The following is an 18,715-nucleotide window of genomic DNA, read 5'->3' as shown; positions in this document are numbered from 1 at the left end:
TTTTTATTAACATATAGGAGAACGATACTGGTTCATGTCATGTTTATAGATCGCTCCCATGAAATCTTCTATTACGCTGTAGTTACAATGTAGTTACAGTGTAGTTACACTGTTGTTGAAAATAAATTCTGAGCAAGTTTTGTGCCTTGCGTGCTGTAAAGACCAAGCAGTCATTTTTGCTTAAAAACGGTGTGTTTGAAAAGTGCTGAGCTGTAGTAGTATGACTGCTGCTCTGCTGGGTTTAGTCCGATTACATGGCTGCCTGGACAAATCAAACTCACCCGCTCTGAATAATGCAGCGTCTTCAGTTCTTTCACATCGACACAGTGATTATTCTCACTACAGATGTGATCATAATAACTCATTTCGAAAGTGCCTTGAAAATGTGCAAACTTGATTCAACAGCGTTATTTTGGTCAGAGGTTCGAGTTAAATGATTGAACGGGTGGCTGTCCATGTGACCAGTCATATGACGTCTTCAGATGTATGACAAATGGCACAAGAAACCAGAAACTAGAGACAAATGGCTAAAAAACTAAATATTTGAAGTATTCCAGCGTTTCCACCTGTCTGTACTAATTTTACAGTAGTTAATGGCTTTAGCATCAGCATGTGTGAGGTTGTGAAGGAAGTTGTGCTGCAAGGTGATGAATCAGGAAGCACTGGGGCAAGGATGCCACACAGTGGGCACTTCTGGACTTCATTTTTCAGTTATTCATAATCATTCTCATGCTCTGTCACGTGCTCTCAGAGGATATTTGGGCAGTCATATGATGGTATTTGATGTGATGTGTGTGTGTGTGTGTGTGTGCGTGCGTGTGTGTGTGTGCGCATCTCCCCACATGGTTTCCTGTGGCTGCTGCAGCTGGTCACGTTACGAGGAGCGATCCTGGAGGACGCGATTCTGTCCACAGCAAAGCACGGAACGGTTCGTGGTTTGCCTTTAAAGGAGGTTCTGGAGTATGTGCTGCCAGAACTCAGCGTGTCCTGTCTGCGATTGGCTCTCAGCACGCCAAAGGTCACAGAGCAGCTTCTTAAACTGGACGAGCAGGGGGTGAGTAAATGATGACACACTACTTCCTGAGAGATGAAAGTCAAGTTTTCTTTGAAATAATCTTTAATAATTCCCCAAAAATGAAAAATGGCAGTGTTCCTCATATTTGTATGTGTCACTCTGTCACTGTGTGCGTCTTTACAGCTTAGTCAGAAACACAAAGTGGGCATCCTGCTGTGTCGAGCGGGACAGAGCTCGGAGGAGGAGATGTACAACAATGAAGAGGCTACGCCAGCATTCACCGCCTTCCTGGAGCTGCTGGGAGAAACTGTGTGTCTGAGGGGTTTCAACAAATATGCTGCCCAGCTGGACACCAAAAGTGAGCAAGGCTTTCTGTCTCTCTTACACGTGTCCTAAAAAGGCACAGCATGATAAAGTGTCAAGCGATAAATCGCATCTCTTCCATGTAAATCAGAGTTCTTGTCCTAACCCACCGTGACCCTTCAAAAGCATAGTGTGTAAATACATTTTGATGGTGTCTTGGTTTATAATTGATGCGTCACACTGGGTAGCTCCATGAATTCACAGTAAAAAACTACATTTTGCTCAAGATGGCTCAAACAGACTGTAATTCAGTTTGGTAGTACAGAAATTACACACTGCACTGTTTTGTTTAACAACATTTTGAATGCTTATATCTCACACACACACACATTTACTTTGCTATCGAAATCGGTACGTTCCATAGGCTTCTACTGTTTTTAAATACAGTTAGTTGTAGATATAACCTAGATATAAGTGTAATTGAAACTGGAATAGATAACAGAACAGCTGTTGTTTACACACACTCTATATCCAAAATCATGTAGAAACATCTTGATAGACATTATATGATGTCATTTAATGTACATTAGTGTCCAAAAGTCTGAGATACCTAAAAGGCTTTTCTTTTGCACTTTTGCTGATATAATTGTTAGTTTTCATTACAAATTATATTATAAACATGGCAATTTAAGTGAACATTAACATAATACAATTAAATCATTTCAAAATTTGGTATAGTTTGTCCCTCTTTTGTTTTAATGACAGCAGCACTTGAGCTGCATTAACTTTTGAGTAAAACCTGATGGTCATGTTCTTCAGCATGATTTTACATGATGATGATGTGTGTGTGTGCGCGTGTGTGTGTATATATATATATATATATATATATATATATACATATATATATATATATATACACACACACACACACACACACGCACGTTTATTTTTATACCTTATTTTCAGTGTGTTACATTGACATTGTCTTTATATTCTTTACTATGTATGTGTATGTTTAACAGCGGACTCAACTGGAACACACTCCCTGTATACAACCTATCAGGACTATGAGATCATGTTTCACGTGTCCACCATGCTTCCATACATGCCCAACAATCCTCAACAGGTAAGACACACACACACACACACATGCACATCAGTACATCCAAGAGCCTGTATAGAACTGACATGACCCAACTTATCCTGACACAGCCCTCACCCCCCTCCCACCTGGACAGACTCCCAGAATGTCTTGCACATTGTTCACATGCTGTTCATTTTCTTTGCTCATATTCAGCAGTGTGTTTGTGGTGGGTACTGCATGTGGCAGACCCAGTTTGCAAAGAAACATCTGGAATGGTAGTAAAGTTTATAGAGTGGCAGCAGTAAATCCTGTGGAAATTAAGCAGCTCTTTTTTCACGCAGCACAAGCGGACACAACTTCTGGACGTCCACTTTCTGAGTCTCTATTTTTGTTACATGTGGTTATGAAGGAATTGCTCTTGCTCTTTCTTTTTCGGTTCGTTATTGTCAAGTTCTCTCGCTGGTTTTATATGCACTGGCGTATGAATCAGAGTAGGGTGTGGTTTTCTAGTGATTTCCATACTGTTGATTACGATCCAGTAATGTGGCATCTTCTGCCCTCAGGAAGTTTCATGTGCATGCATATGCGTCAACGGCTTTGCAATGAAAACATTCATTGAAAACACACTTGAAGACAACCTTATTTGCCATCTACATAGTAAGATGTGCATCTGAGTGAAATAAAGTGGAAGATAATGTAGGGAAAGACTTTTTTTGTCTAATTAAAAAAAAAAGTTTTAATTGTTAATCCCTGAGGTAATTGTTATTTATGTATCAGGTATGTATTATTTTACTTAATTTTGTGTACAGTTATGTATTACTCTGAATATAAGACAGGCACATTACAAATAAAATTCATTAATATTAGTATAATTATTAAGCTGTTGATATTTGCATGTTGTATTTTCAGTGGGGATTGGGATGAAACATGTTTAAAACATTTTTTAAAGTTATATTATTTTGCTTTATTTTTTCATGCCTGTGCTGATATGGTTATGTCAGCAGCAAATAAACCTATTTCTGCGAAGGGAAAAAAATTATATATATGTCACATATTATTTGTATAATATAATATAATTGAATATAAATAGAATATTTCAAAATTATTATTTTTGCGGCACCATTTGGTTATGCTGAAATTAGACCACTTTCAATTCATTTCAATTCATCTGATCTGCTCGGTCTCAGATGAGCTGCAGAGGGCAGTGTTTATCTGTCAGATAACTTATTAAAGCACACACAAAGCATGGAGTGATTATGGTGAGGTAGAAAGGGATGTCAGGCTGTAGAATAATTTCAGGGTACAGGAGTGTCCCCCCTCAGAACTCATTAAAGGGAGGGTGATGTCAGCATTCAAGAGAGTAGTGTTTCCATGGTTTTTCCTATGTGTGTTGTTAAAATGTAAGATAGCTTATATAAGCGATGCCCTCACTCTGTTGCGAACGGGTGGGCAGCCTCTATTTCTCTGACTCAGATTGGAGGCTAGTCTGTCACAAAGAGACATAGAGATGCTCCTAATTTCACGCTCTGTTTTTAAATGTAGATTAAGTACGCTTTTAAACATCTGTTCTCAAGATCTCTGCTGTCGACTCTTTTAGTAGATCTCCTAGAGTTCAAATGAGTCCATGAAACTCATAGAACATGTTGCCCTGATCACAGATTGGAATGGAAAAATCAACTCCATACATAAGAGCAGAGAATGGCACTCCTGAATGATTTCAGATGTCTTTTTGCATTGCATGCCGGGCACCAATCTGTTGATATTCGTCAAACATTCTGGTTAGGGTTTGAACTAAACTACTAAGCCTTAGTTATTAAACTCCTGCAGTTAATTCAACTAAATGTTTTGTCTGTTTAAGATTTAATTTCAGCTGTAAGCGTGTTATTTATCAATGCAATTAAAGTTTACATTTGAAACATTCCTATTACCATTGAATGACTGATTTGAAATATATGCTACTATTCAAATGTTTGAAAGAAGTCTCTCATGATTACCAAAACTTTATTTATTTGATCAAAAAATGCAGTAAAAACAGTAATAATAATATTATTACAATTTAAAATTATTTTCTGTGAAATGCTGTTGAAAATCTGAAATTTTCAATGAGAGAAATTTTGTAACATTATAAATGTCTTTAATTTAACTTTCAGTGAATTTAATAAATGCATGCTGAAAAAAAGTATTAGTATTTATTTATAGAAAAAAACACTGACCCCAAAATTTTGAAAGGTAGTGTAATAAAACTCATCAAATGAAGCATGTGCAGGACTCAGATTACTCAAATGGTTCCAAAAGAGTTCCAGAAGACACTTTTTTTTTCAACCTGTCAGGCACAAAGCAGGACACTTTCTGGGCCTGCCATGATGTCTTCAGAAGCATAAAAATACATAGAATACACACACACACATACACAAAAATGGGTTTTAGGTATAGCATGAATTAGTATATTTGTAATAAACATTTTTGTTGCTTTTTCGGCCCTCTTGGATCTTGTATATGTTTTCTTTGAGCCTTCTCTATTGAGGATATATTTAATGCTGCCATGAATTTGGTCAAAGTGAGATATCTTAGAATGCAGAATAATTATCCTGGCTTACAATTTGAAACTCCCCTTGTGATGCCTCAAAATTCAGCTCTTAAAGAGCAAATTTGTTGAAACTGATTGCCGTGACAATTGCAAAGTTAATCGGATGCATTATTTCACTAAAGCACCTTTCACACCGCCATTCCGGCAAATACACGGGTAAAGTGTATCGGCAATTGTTCCAGGGTTGCTAGATTTTGCACTTTCACACTGCCAGTGATTACCTGGGATATGCGTGTGCTTTTACACACAACCCGTAAAGATCCCGTAACGACACGTGACATCAGTGCGTGACGTGTAATGTACGAGTCGAAAATATTAGGCACGTTATACTTTCACTGAAGCAAGCAAACGATCTCTGCGTCAGCGCAGAAAGTGAGGAACTAACTGATCTCTGCTTCATTACAGTTTGCACATATGTTTTCGTCGCGAACATTGATCTTCCTTCAAAACAGCCGGTAAAAGAGTCGCGCGATAACGCGCATCATCACTTCGACATGGCATTAGATCTGGCTTTTGTTCACACAGCGCTCGGGTTGAACCCGGCAATGTTACTAGGTCCCCGACCCGGGTTCAATGCCGGAATCAATCCCGGGATGTGGTTGCTTTCACACAGAAGGTGACCCGGCAATGTTCCGGCAATATGCCGGGTCCGACGTGGAGTGTGAAAGGGACTTTAGAGAAGCTAATTATCTTAGAGAAGATTATATAAAACCTAAAACTTTATCTTTGCTACCTAACACACACTGGTATTTCCTTCAGGAAATGTAATTCGAGCACAACTTGATCTTTTTACAACATGAGTCCATTTTATTGCATGTGTTTTAGTGGCTGTCTCACAGATTGGTGCTACAGTGCTGTTAGCAGGCTCTTTCACACCTCTGCGTCTCTCACCACAGAAGTCATTGTGCATCTATGAAGATATTTCTGCCAGTTCCCTTTTTTCCTGTCCTTCAACAGAACACTCTATCCTTTCTCTCTCTTGCTCACTCACTCACTCACTCACTCTCTCTTTCTCCCAATCTTTCCTTATTGCAGTCTTGCTTTCATATATATACTTTTTTTTCTTTTGTGGGTACATCGTGTGCATTAAACAGTAACATAGGACTTACATTGAAGGACAGACCTGAGCCATATCAAGGAACCACAATATCATAAAGACCTAAGTGCTGCTTTTGCCTTGAGCTCATAAGTGACCACCTATTCTTATCTCAGTTCAGAGTGCATCACATAAGTCTTATGTCTCTTTCAAAGGTGATGCTAAGCTGTAAAAAGGACAGCTGGGGTTGCCAGAAATTTAATGTTAAAAGATATTGTAGTAATTTTATCAGTTTAACAAAAATGTATAATAAACAAAATGTATATTTAATGAACTGATATAACGATAATGTAGCAGTCCTGTTTTGTTCATTTTTAATGTACTGACAGCTATAATTACAATATTTTTTTAAATGGTTCATTTGACTGCATTTTACTGTAAAACTAAATGAAATGTTCTGTTTGACCTAATAATGTTTTTCACTATATAGTAATAGAATTTACTATTAACCAATTAGTAGCAGCATTTGGCATTTTTAGTCGTTCCCCATTAAAATTACAGCGAATTATGGCAAATCCAGTGATTTTGTTTTGATCAAAAGTACCAGAACCTTTTAAACATTTTGTTACCAGATGGACGGATTAAAAAGAAAACCTGTGTCCTCACTCCCAGCATAAATTCAACCAATCAGAGTTGAGCTTGTCAGATCAAGCAAGTAGTTTCCAGTCAGTGAATGTGGCCAAGTCTGAGACAAGAATCCACCTAGTAACCACATAACATCTGAAAACATCCCGTCAAACATCTACAACACTGTGGCGGCATTTTCTAAAAGTAAAAATCTAGTTTTTATTGCATTAAACTTCTGACTTATTCTCCCTTTCGTTTCTCTCACAGCTCCTAAGGAAGAGGCACATAGGAAATGATATAGTCACGATTATATTCCAGGAGCCAGGAGCCCAACCGTTCACACCACAGAATATTCGCTCTCACTTCCAGCACGTCTTCGTCATTGTCCATGTGCACAACCCTTGCTCTGACAACACCTGCTACAGGTTGGCCTTGTTTCCTTGACAACCCTAGCTAAGAACAGTATTGCATGTATGCCTGTAGCCGATTACTGTGATATGTTATGAAAATGTAGTTCAGTGAGTGAAAGTCCTACAGGGATTGGTGGAACTAAGTAATAGATCATTTTTTTCCTGTAGTGTGGCAGTGACCCGCATGAAGGACGTCCCTCCATTTGGTCCAGCACTACCTTCAAATGGCGTGACGTTCCGGGACCCAGCTGCCTTCCGTGCTTTCCTGCTGGCTAAGATCATCAACGCAGAGAACGCTGCACACAAATCAGAGAAGTTCCATGCTATGGCCACACGCACGCGTCAAGGATACCTGCGGGACCTGGCGGAGAACTGCGTTTCCACTACGCCACTCGACACTGCTGGCAAGCTTAACAATCTCATCTCAATGGCCTCCAAACGCAAGGAACGCATCCGGCCACGTGAGGGGGCAGAAATGGGTGCCTTAGGGGCGCTGATTTGGCGTGTACTTGCGCAGGACTTTAGTGGCGGAGGAGCCGAGCTTCCCTGCGCTCTCGCCATCTCCAACGAGTACATTGTCCTGGCGGACTGCTCCACCAAAGAGGTGGTGTTTAACTGTTTCTGTGCTGATGTGATTGGTTGGACGGCAGAGAGACTTGCACTGAAGATTTTCTATGGCAGAGGAGACCACGTTGCCTTACGGGTACCAGAGGGCAGTGCGCAAGACATCAGAGAGGTTGTGCAGAGACTAAAGGTACTGACGCAACATACATGGACAGTGAATTGGTTTGCATTATGGGATATGCCTCTAAACTCATCTCTGTGTTTTTTCCTGCAGGCATTGACTATAGGTTGTGAGACGGTTGATATGACATTACGGCGTAATGGTTTAGGCCAGCTTGGTTTCCATGTACGTTTGGACGGAACTGTGTCCGAAGTGGAGGAATACGGCTTCGCTTGGCAGGCGGGACTCCGGCAGGGTAGCCGTTTGGTGGAAATCTGCAAAGTTGCCGCAGTGACGCTCTCCCACGAGCAGATGATCGACCTACTGCGGACTTCGGTCACCGTGAAAGTGGTCATTATTCCACCTTTCGAAGAGGGAGGGGCCCGCAGGTGAGTTTTATGGGAATTTGCACTTATTCTTTGAGTTTGACGCCATTTTAAAATCTAGATGACTGCTGAATGAGAAATCAAATTAAATCAAATTCCTCACAATAGACACAGTAAACATCAGAAGACATGAGGCATGATTTATTAGGTCACAGAAGCCACAGCTGAAGCGGTATGTAGACAGTAGGGCTGGGATAAACGATTATTTTTTAAACGATTAATCTAGCGATTATTTTTTCGATGCATCGATTAATCTAACGATTAATTTTTCAGACCGATTCAATTTCGATTATCTCCCCATTAATTGACTACTAACAATTTATACATGTTGATTTACATATCTGAATGAAAAAAACATGAATTCCTTAACATTGCAATATATGTTTATTGCTCTTAAAATTACAAAATAAAAGACTGACTAAGAATGCATTACTTTGCACTTGTATGGAGATAGCATTCAATAAAACCTTGAAGCCTTGAAAACACATAGCTTACTGAAACAAGCTAACTGAACAAGGGCCTAGCTTACTGAAAAAAAGTTCTTCTTTCAGATGAAAATAACAACAACTTGATGTCTAGCATTCAATAAAAAAGATCACCCAAAATACTTGTTTAGAGCAACTGAAAGAATACAGTAACCAATGTAAACTTGAGAGGTTTTAAGCTAATACAGAGAGTGCTTTTCCCAAAAAAAAAAAAAAAAATTAACAGGGGGAGCCAGCAGCCTGTCATGGAGAAAAAAAATCTCTGAATGCTCCACGTGAAACTTTGACGTTCTGCCCTTTTTCTATCGTGTCTAATGATTTTGGTTAATATGCACGAGGGAGAGAGCGAGCAAGACAGCGCTCGTGTAGTTTGAAGACTACGAGCGCGCGTGAAACTTTGGTGTTTCGCCCTTTTTCTATCGTTTTTAATGATTTTGATTAATATGCACAGGGGAGAGAGAGAGCAAGAAGCGCTTGTGTTGTTTGAAGACTGTGAGTGCGCGTGCAGCCGGGGCTCTCTCTCGTACACGCCCTGTCACTGTCACTCACCGATCAAATAAGGCTTTGACAGCCGCCAAAAAAAAAGATAAATGCAGAAAAACCCCTGGATTGGTTATATAACGTTGGACAGAATGTTGATCCGGCCATTTGCAAACGTTTTTTAGAGAAATAAAACCAGTTCGACGAATCGATGCACATATTTTGCGTCTACGTATTCTTTGCGTCAACGTCATCGATGACCTCAACGCGTTGTCCCAGCCCTAGTAGACAGTAGCAGTGTGCCGTGCATCACACACTCACATTGTTGGTTCTTGTGCATATCTGACAGATTTTTGGTATGCATATACTAGGGGTTGAACGACTTCTGATTTTTTTTCAAAGTTAACTTTTATGTGGTGTCGAAGTTGACTAGTCGCTGATGACATCATCAATGAACAAATAAGTCTGGAGCTGTGAAAAACACCTTATGCACAGCTATGGCATATGAAAGCGCTGCGTACATGGCTATTACTCCTATAAAATAGCAAATTTTTATCTGTTCTTTTGCCTTTGGGTCATTTTATTTCTCGCAGATTTCTGTTCGTTCTAAATCAGATACAGATAAAGTATCACAGTAAAGATTACATTTATATGAATGCATTAGTGAGAGTGATTGTTTGTGTGAATTCATTCTACATGGCAATATCTCTGTAGTAGTAGTGACACTGTTGGATTTAGTTATTAACAAATATATGCTTGAACTTTTCAGTTTTTAAGCTGATTTATTAAGAAATCACAGAACAGCGTTGACAGTACATTTCTGTGCTGAATGATTTTGTGCGCGAGCGATCTACGCATGATATATGACCTACTGACTATAGCCTATGTGTGTGCGTTACAGTGCAGCAGCGCATTAGATTAGAACAGCAATTAACTTACCTCTACAATAAGCTGTTTAGAACGTGCGCTTTCACGTTCAATTTCGAGCATCTGGTAATATAATCACACATCTCTTGTGGACTTTTCGGAGTACACATTTATTTGTCATTTTTATTGTTTGGAAACGGTGCGTAAATGTGAAAGTCCTTAAAAGATTTATTATCCTGTTGTGCCCTCTATAGGACCGGCGAATAGTCGACATCGAGCTTAAAGCGATCTTAAAGACTAGTCGATTAGTCTGTGCAACCCCTAGCTTATACAATGAATGACTGGGTTCCTCAAATCCAGCCCTCAAGAGCCACTGTCCTCCAGAGTGTAGCTCCAATCCTAATCAAATATACCTGATCAAACAGGTCAAGATCATCAGACGTACTAGAAAATTACAGGTAGGTGATGAGGATGTGAGGTATACTCTGCAGGGCAGTGAGTTTCAAGGGCTGGATTTGAGGAACCCTTGTATATTAGCATCTTTAAATCGTTAAGGTGATTTTTGAAGTGATATGTCTGAAGCTGAATTAAGCTGTCTCAATTTAGTAACTCTTGAAACTAGGGATGCACAATTAATTGAAATGGAATCAAAATCATGATTCAACAGAAGCTGCGATTTAAGTGCTTATCTTTCAGAGAAGCACGTTCTGTGATCAGCAGTAAATCTCCATCCGAAGGCCAGAGGGTGCTCTCGCGCTGAAAATCCAAATAAGCCCCGAAGAAGAAAACCAGGAAATGCCTACCTCTGCAGCTGAATAAACAGAATATTTAACTGCTTTCATTGATTCAACATTATAATAAACACATGCAAATTTTTTTTTTATATGTAAGTGAACTACAGCTCTTTGTAGTAAATGCAGCTCCATCTGAAAGCAGGTGATGATGATTTACTGCTGATTACAGAATCAGCTTTACTAACAAAATGCGCATGACAATCACATTTGATTAATCGTGCAGCCATACTTTAAACTACAGAGCCACTATATATCACTATATATGCATTGTTTTTTATGCAGGGTCAGAAAGCTCTTGGATTTTATCAGAAATATCTTAATTTGTGTTCTGAAGATGAATAAAGGTCATACGGGTTTGAAATGAAATGAGAGTGAGGAATTAATTACAGAATTGTTATTTTTTGGTGGGCTTTCCCTTTAAATATGCTGGTTATCAGTTATCAGCCATAACATGAAATGTAATATATAAATTATGAAGTATAATTATGGAAACGACATAAGGGAAACATTGATCCAGTAATACAGTATTGAATTTCAGTTTAGAGCTGGGGTTCTCAAAGTCTAAATTCAAAGGTCGAAATCTGAATTTATCATGGTCAAAGGTCTGGAACAATTGTTTTCTATAAGCATGCATAACAAATTAACACTATTAAAAAAAAAAAAATTCAAAATACATTGATAACAATTGCAAAAGGGGCAAAACAAATAATTTAAGTTTTGCTAGTATGGATTTTTCTCTAGCCGATGCTGATATTTAAAAATCAGGGCATTGGCAATGGCCAATATATGATGCCAGTTTTTTTTGGAGGGGGGGGGGGGGGGGTTAGGGCATTTTAGGGGGGGGGGGGGGGGTTCATCTCATAAAAAAGTAAGAGTAAATGTTCATTGCAGGGCACAAGATAGTAGTAGTAGTAGTAGTAGAACCCTTATTAATAGTAATAATACATTGCTCAAAACCTGCATATTCATTTTCGGCCAGCAGGAGGTGCTTTTGGAGCAGGAGATATAGCTGTTTCCCCAGCATCGGCTGTAATCGAACAAGTTACTAATAAGTAATCTAATAGCACACAAATGCTTCTTTATCAGGCATTACATTTAAGACAAAATGAAAATGTTCTTTTCGAAGATACATTCATATAAAAACACTGCTCTGCATTTTGATTTTGAAATGTGCAGTGCTGATGTTTATTCAACCTAGTAGAAGCCTTTTGGGAAATCTTGGGGATTCAATTCCCCCCAGATCCGGACCGGAGCCTGGACTGATTTAAAGGTTTCCAATTAGAAAACCTTGGTCCAGGTCAGAACCACAAATCATTATTTATATGTATTTCATTTATAAATACCCTGTTCCTGTACATGCCCTGACAAACAATTTTTTATTGGTTTATTTAAAAATAATTTGCGCAATCCATAATGCCATGTTATTGCTCTTGCAGTAATTTGACATTTCATTTCATATTCTACAAATTCAGTTTAAGGTATGATTGTTTGGACATTTACTGGGAAGGAAATGTAGAGATGAGAGCTCTTGGAACTTTAATTGAATACCCCTTCAGAGGATGGGCAAAGAGCCAGTAGCCCAACATTTTTATCTGAATGTTAGATAGCTCTTGTGACTCCGTTAAATTCATTCCGCTTTGATAAATCATTAAAAGAGAACACCATAAAAGACTGTCGGACTCCAGCCTGTCTCATAGTCTAGAGAAAAGAGCGTCGACTGCTTCCAGTTCCTGTATTGGTGCCTGTGATGTTCCAGAGATCCAGAAAACATCAATTATGTCTGTTTGTGTGGATGTAAAAAAAAAAAAAAAAGCCAGATATATAGTTACAGTCCAGCCCAGCAAAAAACCTGTGCAATCCTGGAATCCTTTTCTTTGAATAAGATGGATGCATCAAATATAATTCCTATCAGTGTTTTCACTTTCACAGAATATACATTTTCTGACAGATGAAGGCAGGAACTCCAACTCAGCAATAGTCATTCTGTACAGAAAACATGCTTAAAATCTGGGCAGCAGCACATTTCAGATCTGACAGTGCTGTTGTTATTGGTTTTTTTTTTTTTTGCACTTTGCACCCCTCTGGAGACCCATTCTCGTTTTGGAAAGATTAATGACGAGCCTCGTGGCAGAATTAATGCTGCTTGTTGCAAATGCCCGCCGGCTGGAAACCCCTCTGACATAATTCAAAGATTCAGAGATGTTTTTATAGGTGATGCAAAAAAACACTACAGTATCTTCAAACAAGAGGGAAAAAGCTTTTGTACCTCCTCTTTGTCTGATGCACCAACACACACTTTCGCGCTCACGCACAAACACAGGCACTCACCAGATTTTGAGAACGTTGGCAGACGCCTCAGTTCTCAGGGGAGCAGTGAGTGGGAGTGTTAGAGAGAGAGAGAGAGAGAGAGAGAGGGACAGATAGAAAGAGAGTGTTAGAAGAGGAGAGGAGAGAAGGATGGAACAGTTTACAAATGTAAAGAGTGATTATGTGAAGCCTCAATTTTGCTGCGTCGAAAAAGGTACATTTGCAAGCGCTTCTAAAATTCGTATTTTGGTCTTAAAACCAATTTTTACATTTAAATTCTTAATGCACATTTAATTTCATAGTGCATGTTTGACAGTTTAGCATCGCGTGACTGAACTTTCTTCTGAGTGGCTGCTGTTAGGGGGTAATTACTCAGCAGCGTGTTTGATTGCGTGCTTGCGGGACATGTGTTCGCCGTTGTGGTTAAATAAACTCCTTTTGAGATATTCTCTCTTGCGCACACATGCATCCCAACACCCCCCACCCATCCTGTGCCGTGGAACGAAAGAGCGTGTTAATTGCATGCTTCGACATGCTTGTCATTCTATCATTCTATCTCTTTCGTTTTCCCTTGTTTGTATCGCTTTCCCTCTCAGCGGTCCAGCCTCTGTTTGTCGAGAAGTGCCAGAGGAGCAGATTGCATGAGACTGAAGCCTGGAATCTGTGAAAAAGGGGCTAAAAATAAATAAATAAAGGGGGTTTAATTAAGAAATGTGTTTGGCGTGAGGCTGACAGGGAACAGGCGGCGTGTTTAGCATGCAGTGAAAGAATATAAAGACCGTAGATGCTGAGGCATGTCTGAGCTCCTCCTCGCTCGGAAACAAAGTGGGAGAAACACCCCTCCTCCTCTTTCTCCCTCCATCTCACCCTCCCTCTCTCTCCTTCCTCTTGTTATCATAGTGAAAGAGAGGATTGGATGGGTGGAGAGCAGAAATCTGTGTGTGCGTGTGTGTACGGTTGTCAGGGCTCGTTTGTACTTCAACTGTCAGTCAGAGCCTCATGGCGCTGCCGCGGACATCCGATACAACAGTCTGGTCTACACTCGGAGGTTAGTGATGGGCTTGGAGACAAAGAGAGGAGGGATGTGAAACGCTGGAGCTCAATTGTATTACAACAATGAATTATACAGGATACTTGGACACGGTGAAGGTGTTGGACGGATAGATAGATGGATGGCAGTAAAAGAGGAGTGGTGGAGCTGAGCTGCCAGCACTCTTTCAGTGATGAAGAGGAAGATTTCCAGTGCAGCAACATGAGGCTGTGCTCATGTATGTCACGCTTGGGCTTTTTCTAGCCTTTGTCCAAGTGTGGCTTCATTCTCTTTGATTAAGAAGCGTTTATGTGTGCTGAAAAATGATTATTTCTTATGTCTTTAATATCTTGTAAAAAAGGGCTCATAATTTTCTCAATATATGGTAGGATTCAAAAGTCTGAGATCACATTGAAAATATGGGATTTTTATTTAATCCTGGAAGTAACATTTTAGGTTTGTAGAAATTTTTGAATTTTTTACAATTTGATTTTAAATATGAAATACATAAGATTTGAGTTGCACTTTATTTTATGGTGCATGCCCTTAATATAAATTAACAACATGCACTTGCTAGATGGTTAGTTACATTCAATTATGCATAATTTATTGTTATTACTATAGTAAGTGTATGTAATGTGTAACAAATATACTGTAAAATAGTGTTACCAAGATTTGTATTAACATTTGTACTATTACTTTTTTTTTTTTTTACTATTTCAAATGTTTTCATATTTTAAATTTATGGAGCCCTACACAGCATTAGGAGGGGATAAAATAGGTTTGTTTATACATTTTTTCCCTCATTTTAGCTGAATTGTAGACATTTAGTGTCCAATTGTTTAATCCGTTTAAACTCCTCCCCTTTTAACAATCGACAGCATGCTCACATTCAGATCTTGGACGGATAGAAGCACTTATTCTGTCGCTACTTTGTTTTTATTGTGACTTTAAAATGCAGTCATGACTTAATTACAAAATGGGAACAAATAAAGTCAAATTATTAATTCTTCGCCGCTATAATACATTTAAAATTACATTTAATTAAATTTTAAATTTATGCACTTGGCAGACGCTTTTATCCAAAGCGACTTACAATGCATTCAGGCTAACAATTTTGTAATAACATGTGTTCCCTGGGATTCGAACCCCCTACCTTGTGCTTGCTAACGCAGTGCTCTATCACTTGAGCTACAGGAACACAATATAATGATTAGAACATGATCATTGGCTTCTGTTATCAAAGCAAAAATAGTTAATTCAAGTTTTCGTTCTCATTGCTATACTCATAGTTTGTAATGAAATTGTTGTGTTAAATTAAAATGTAAAATGGTCCTTTTTATTAGTGGTCTCAGAGATGTTGGGCACCTTTGTAGGTGGCAGGTTAATATAATCACGTTGAGCTGATAGTTAGTATTCAGTTTACGTCCTCTATGTCTTTATCTGCCATCTATACATTCTCAGCGTGTCGTGTAGCCAGTCATGGCTAGTTTGTGTTCCCTTGTGGTCTTCAGAAGAGAGTTTTTGGTGTATTAGACAGAAGGGCTGTGGAGTCTGGTGTGTTTCCCACTCTCCCTCCTCCTCTCACTCTCCTCCTTGTTTCCTTTTGTCTCATTTGGGCTTTCTGACTCTTGGTTCATCTGTCTTTTACTCCCTCCCTGTGGATGGGGGATAATAATAGGTAGCAGCTTACAATAAAGATGAAGATGTATGAAATATAGATGTCAAGGGGCAGAAGGTGCTACTAGAGGAAGGGTTGGAATATCAGGTGAATTGTGCAGAATTGTTGGTTATTTTTGCTATTGGTTGAAATTGGTAGGATAGCCAGGATAGCAGTGCTTTGATAGGCTTCCTAGGCTTGTAACCATATGCTACTGGAAAGATTTTTTAAAATGTTTACAAAGTCTCTGCATTTATTTGATGAAAAATTGTTAATATAGTTAAATATTGTAACAATTTAAAATGACTGTTTTAAAGTATTCTTGTTATGCCATTAGTCTTAAGTGTCACATGATTCTTTAGAAATAATTATATTATTTGAATTAATAATAATTTCTGATTGTTATCAATATATATATTTATTTATTTATTTATTTTTACTTTTGTGGAAATGGATATACAGTTTTTCTAGATTCTTTGATGAACATTTGTCACTATTGATTAATTGAATGCATTTTTGCTAAATGAAAGAACTGATCCTAAACTTTTCTAAACAGTACTGTAAGTTTCTAATGATTTTGTCAGGAAAGACAAATCAAAGGACAGTGACCTTGACTTGAGTCCTTGTATGAAAGTGCTGACGGTGGAGGAGGGGGAGAGGGGGTGGCTTCCGACACAGAGTGGGTTTCAGTTTCTCATCATCATCAGAAAGCAGAGAGACCCAGAAGGATTCTGGCGCTGATGAGAGCGTTTCATCCTCATGCTGTTTGGCATTCAGTAGGGGCTAGTGTACTGGTCAACAGGGATTTGGGACTAATCTGTCAGTGAACCAGACCTGCTGTGCTCAAGTACACACTCAAATTACTGCAGAACTGTTCTTTTGAAACATCCCTTAAAATCTGTAACCTTTAACACAGGATAAAGAGTTTTAGTCTGGCACATAGGCTTTAGAAACGGTCATAATCAACCTTGTCTCACATAGCCAGACCTTTGACTTGAGACGAGCGGTCTGCTCCCATTTTAGCTTTACTTGACCAAGATCCGCTTAGTAGTGTATAAATAATATATTGTTTTGAGGTATAAAGTGATGAACTGATGAGTACTTTTTTACATATTTCAATTTGAATAATGTATGGATGACTGTGTGTTGTTAGGGGCTGTACGGAGGAGTACGAGATGAAGATGATGGAGCAGAAGGGAGAAGCGGAGCCGGTGGCTGCAGGGTATCGTAGTGGGCAGCGAACCCCAGTATGGCGCTGGGACAGCCCACCTGGTACACACAGCTCTGCTCAGCGCTGGACCCCCAGCGGAGCCCCACCAGTCCCCAGCCGAACACCCAAAGCCCTGATCCCCATTCCATTCAGAGAGCCCCAACACATCTCTGCTAAAAGGTGAGGCATTTCAGCATATAGCTCAGATCTCAAGGAAACCAACTACTGGTTTCTTCTCTCAGGCCTGTCTCTTCCCACAGGCCTGTCAGTTACCCAGAGAACCATTACAGTGTGTCTCCTCTTGCCGGGGACAGAGTGATGCCGTACAGAAACCCTTCGGCTAGTTTCTCCAGTCCGGGCTCTGGGTTCATCTCCAGCGCGCTGGGGGTGCCGGGACTCAACGGACCCTTTGTCCTCTATAAACCCACTCGGGACGGGTCAGTTGTTTTGTATTTTGAAGCTTTTGGCATCAATACAACACTTTCATCTGACTTGTCAGTTGTTTTAGTTCAGAATATGAGAATTCTGAGAGATTGACACACTAAAATTCATAGATGGGCCATTCATTGGCAACTAGGGCTGATATTTTTAAGCATTTCGACAATATGGAGATGTACACAATCCTGCCAGGGTTTTATTTTGAGATAATGACCAGTAAATTTAAGATTGCTACACGGCTACTGATGGAATAAATAAATGGATATGTAATAGTGATTTGACCTGAAATTGTTAAGTAAGAAGAAAGTGGCAGTGCATACGTGAATTTAGTGCATTCACACTTAAAATGTGTGACGCTGAGTGGTCAATCACATGGAGAAAAACAATGGAAAAGCAGCAGTGGAATTCAGAAACAACGCCTGACAGTTTGCTCTCCAAAACTGACCATAAAACTGAACTTCCCAACACTGTTTGCTATCAGAGACGTTATCGGATCTGTGTTGCTTTCATATCTTTCACGTAACTTTTGGGAAGTGATACAGAGCAGAAGCAATAAATGATAGCGAGGATAGAAATGAAGATCTTTAGGTGCTGTTTACCATCATCGGTGGGTGTGTCTGATGGTAAATGAGTCTGCGGTTGAGGCATGTATCAGCTAGACCTCGGCTGCTGCTGATTCACAAGCCTATTGTGTGTTTGTGTGTGATTTGTTTATGTGTCTAATGCAGAGATCATGGCATGTACAGACTTTCATTGTGCACTATTGTGTCCTTGGTGGTTGGCTGCCCTGTTCAACCTGAGGAACTTGAATGCTTGGGTTTTTTTTTAAGTTAACATACACTGAATGGCTCACAATAAGACTAGGAACAAGAAAGGAAATGTGCAAAACAAATAATGTTGACCGACTTTTTTTTTTTTTCAGCTTTTTCCTAGGCACATGCATTTATATTTAAAGTAATTAAAAAGTAGGTCATTGATTAGCATATCCTGGTTGTTCTGCATCTAAATTAGGGCTTTTTCCCTCCAAACACCATCCCCATGACAAACACCTTAAATATTTATAGAGCTCACAAAGAGCTTTATTAGCAAGATAATTGTTTCTGAACCATATTTTTAAATCTGCATAAAATCAAAATGGACCCGGATTACTTTTTTTAGGACTCCTTACTAGCCATATAGTAAACTTTAATAAAGTTATTCTACAGAAATGAATCATCTTCCTAATATTAAGTCAACACTTGAAAATTAGCTATCCTTCTGAAATAGCATTTT

General features: G+C 39.2%; 1 protein-coding gene across 4 annotated transcripts in view; it reads left to right on the top strand.

Moving 5' to 3' along the window:
• Nucleotides 1-18,715, top strand: part of LOC127977585 (signal-induced proliferation-associated 1-like protein 3) — a 91,364-nt gene that overhangs the window by 63,865 nt on the left and 8,784 nt on the right. For 2 of the 4 annotated variants that reach the window (XM_052582531.1, XM_052582530.1), the window contains 8 exons: nt 866-1,054; nt 1,199-1,373; nt 2,341-2,444; nt 6,920-7,077; nt 7,231-7,816; nt 7,901-8,175; nt 16,949-17,185; nt 17,248-17,442. In XM_052582531.1, coding sequence (XP_052438491.1) covers nt 866-1,054; nt 1,199-1,373; nt 2,341-2,444; nt 6,920-7,077; nt 7,231-7,816; nt 7,901-8,175; nt 16,949-17,185; nt 17,248-17,442 — 1,919 coding nt within the window. The remainder of the gene's footprint in view (nt 1-865; nt 1,055-1,198; nt 1,374-2,340; nt 2,445-6,919; nt 7,078-7,230; nt 7,817-7,900; nt 8,176-16,948; nt 17,186-17,247; nt 17,443-18,715) is intronic. The other 2 variants (XM_052582532.1, XM_052582533.1) reach the window with 2 other exon arrangements.

Source organism: Carassius gibelio, chromosome B18 (genome assembly GCF_023724105.1).
Source record: "Carassius gibelio isolate Cgi1373 ecotype wild population from Czech Republic chromosome B18, carGib1.2-hapl.c, whole genome shotgun sequence".
NCBI lineage: Eukaryota > Metazoa > Chordata > Actinopteri > Cypriniformes > Cyprinidae > Carassius > Carassius gibelio.
Note: the sequence above shows the minus strand (reverse complement) of the source record. Positions and strands in the feature narration are given on the sequence as shown.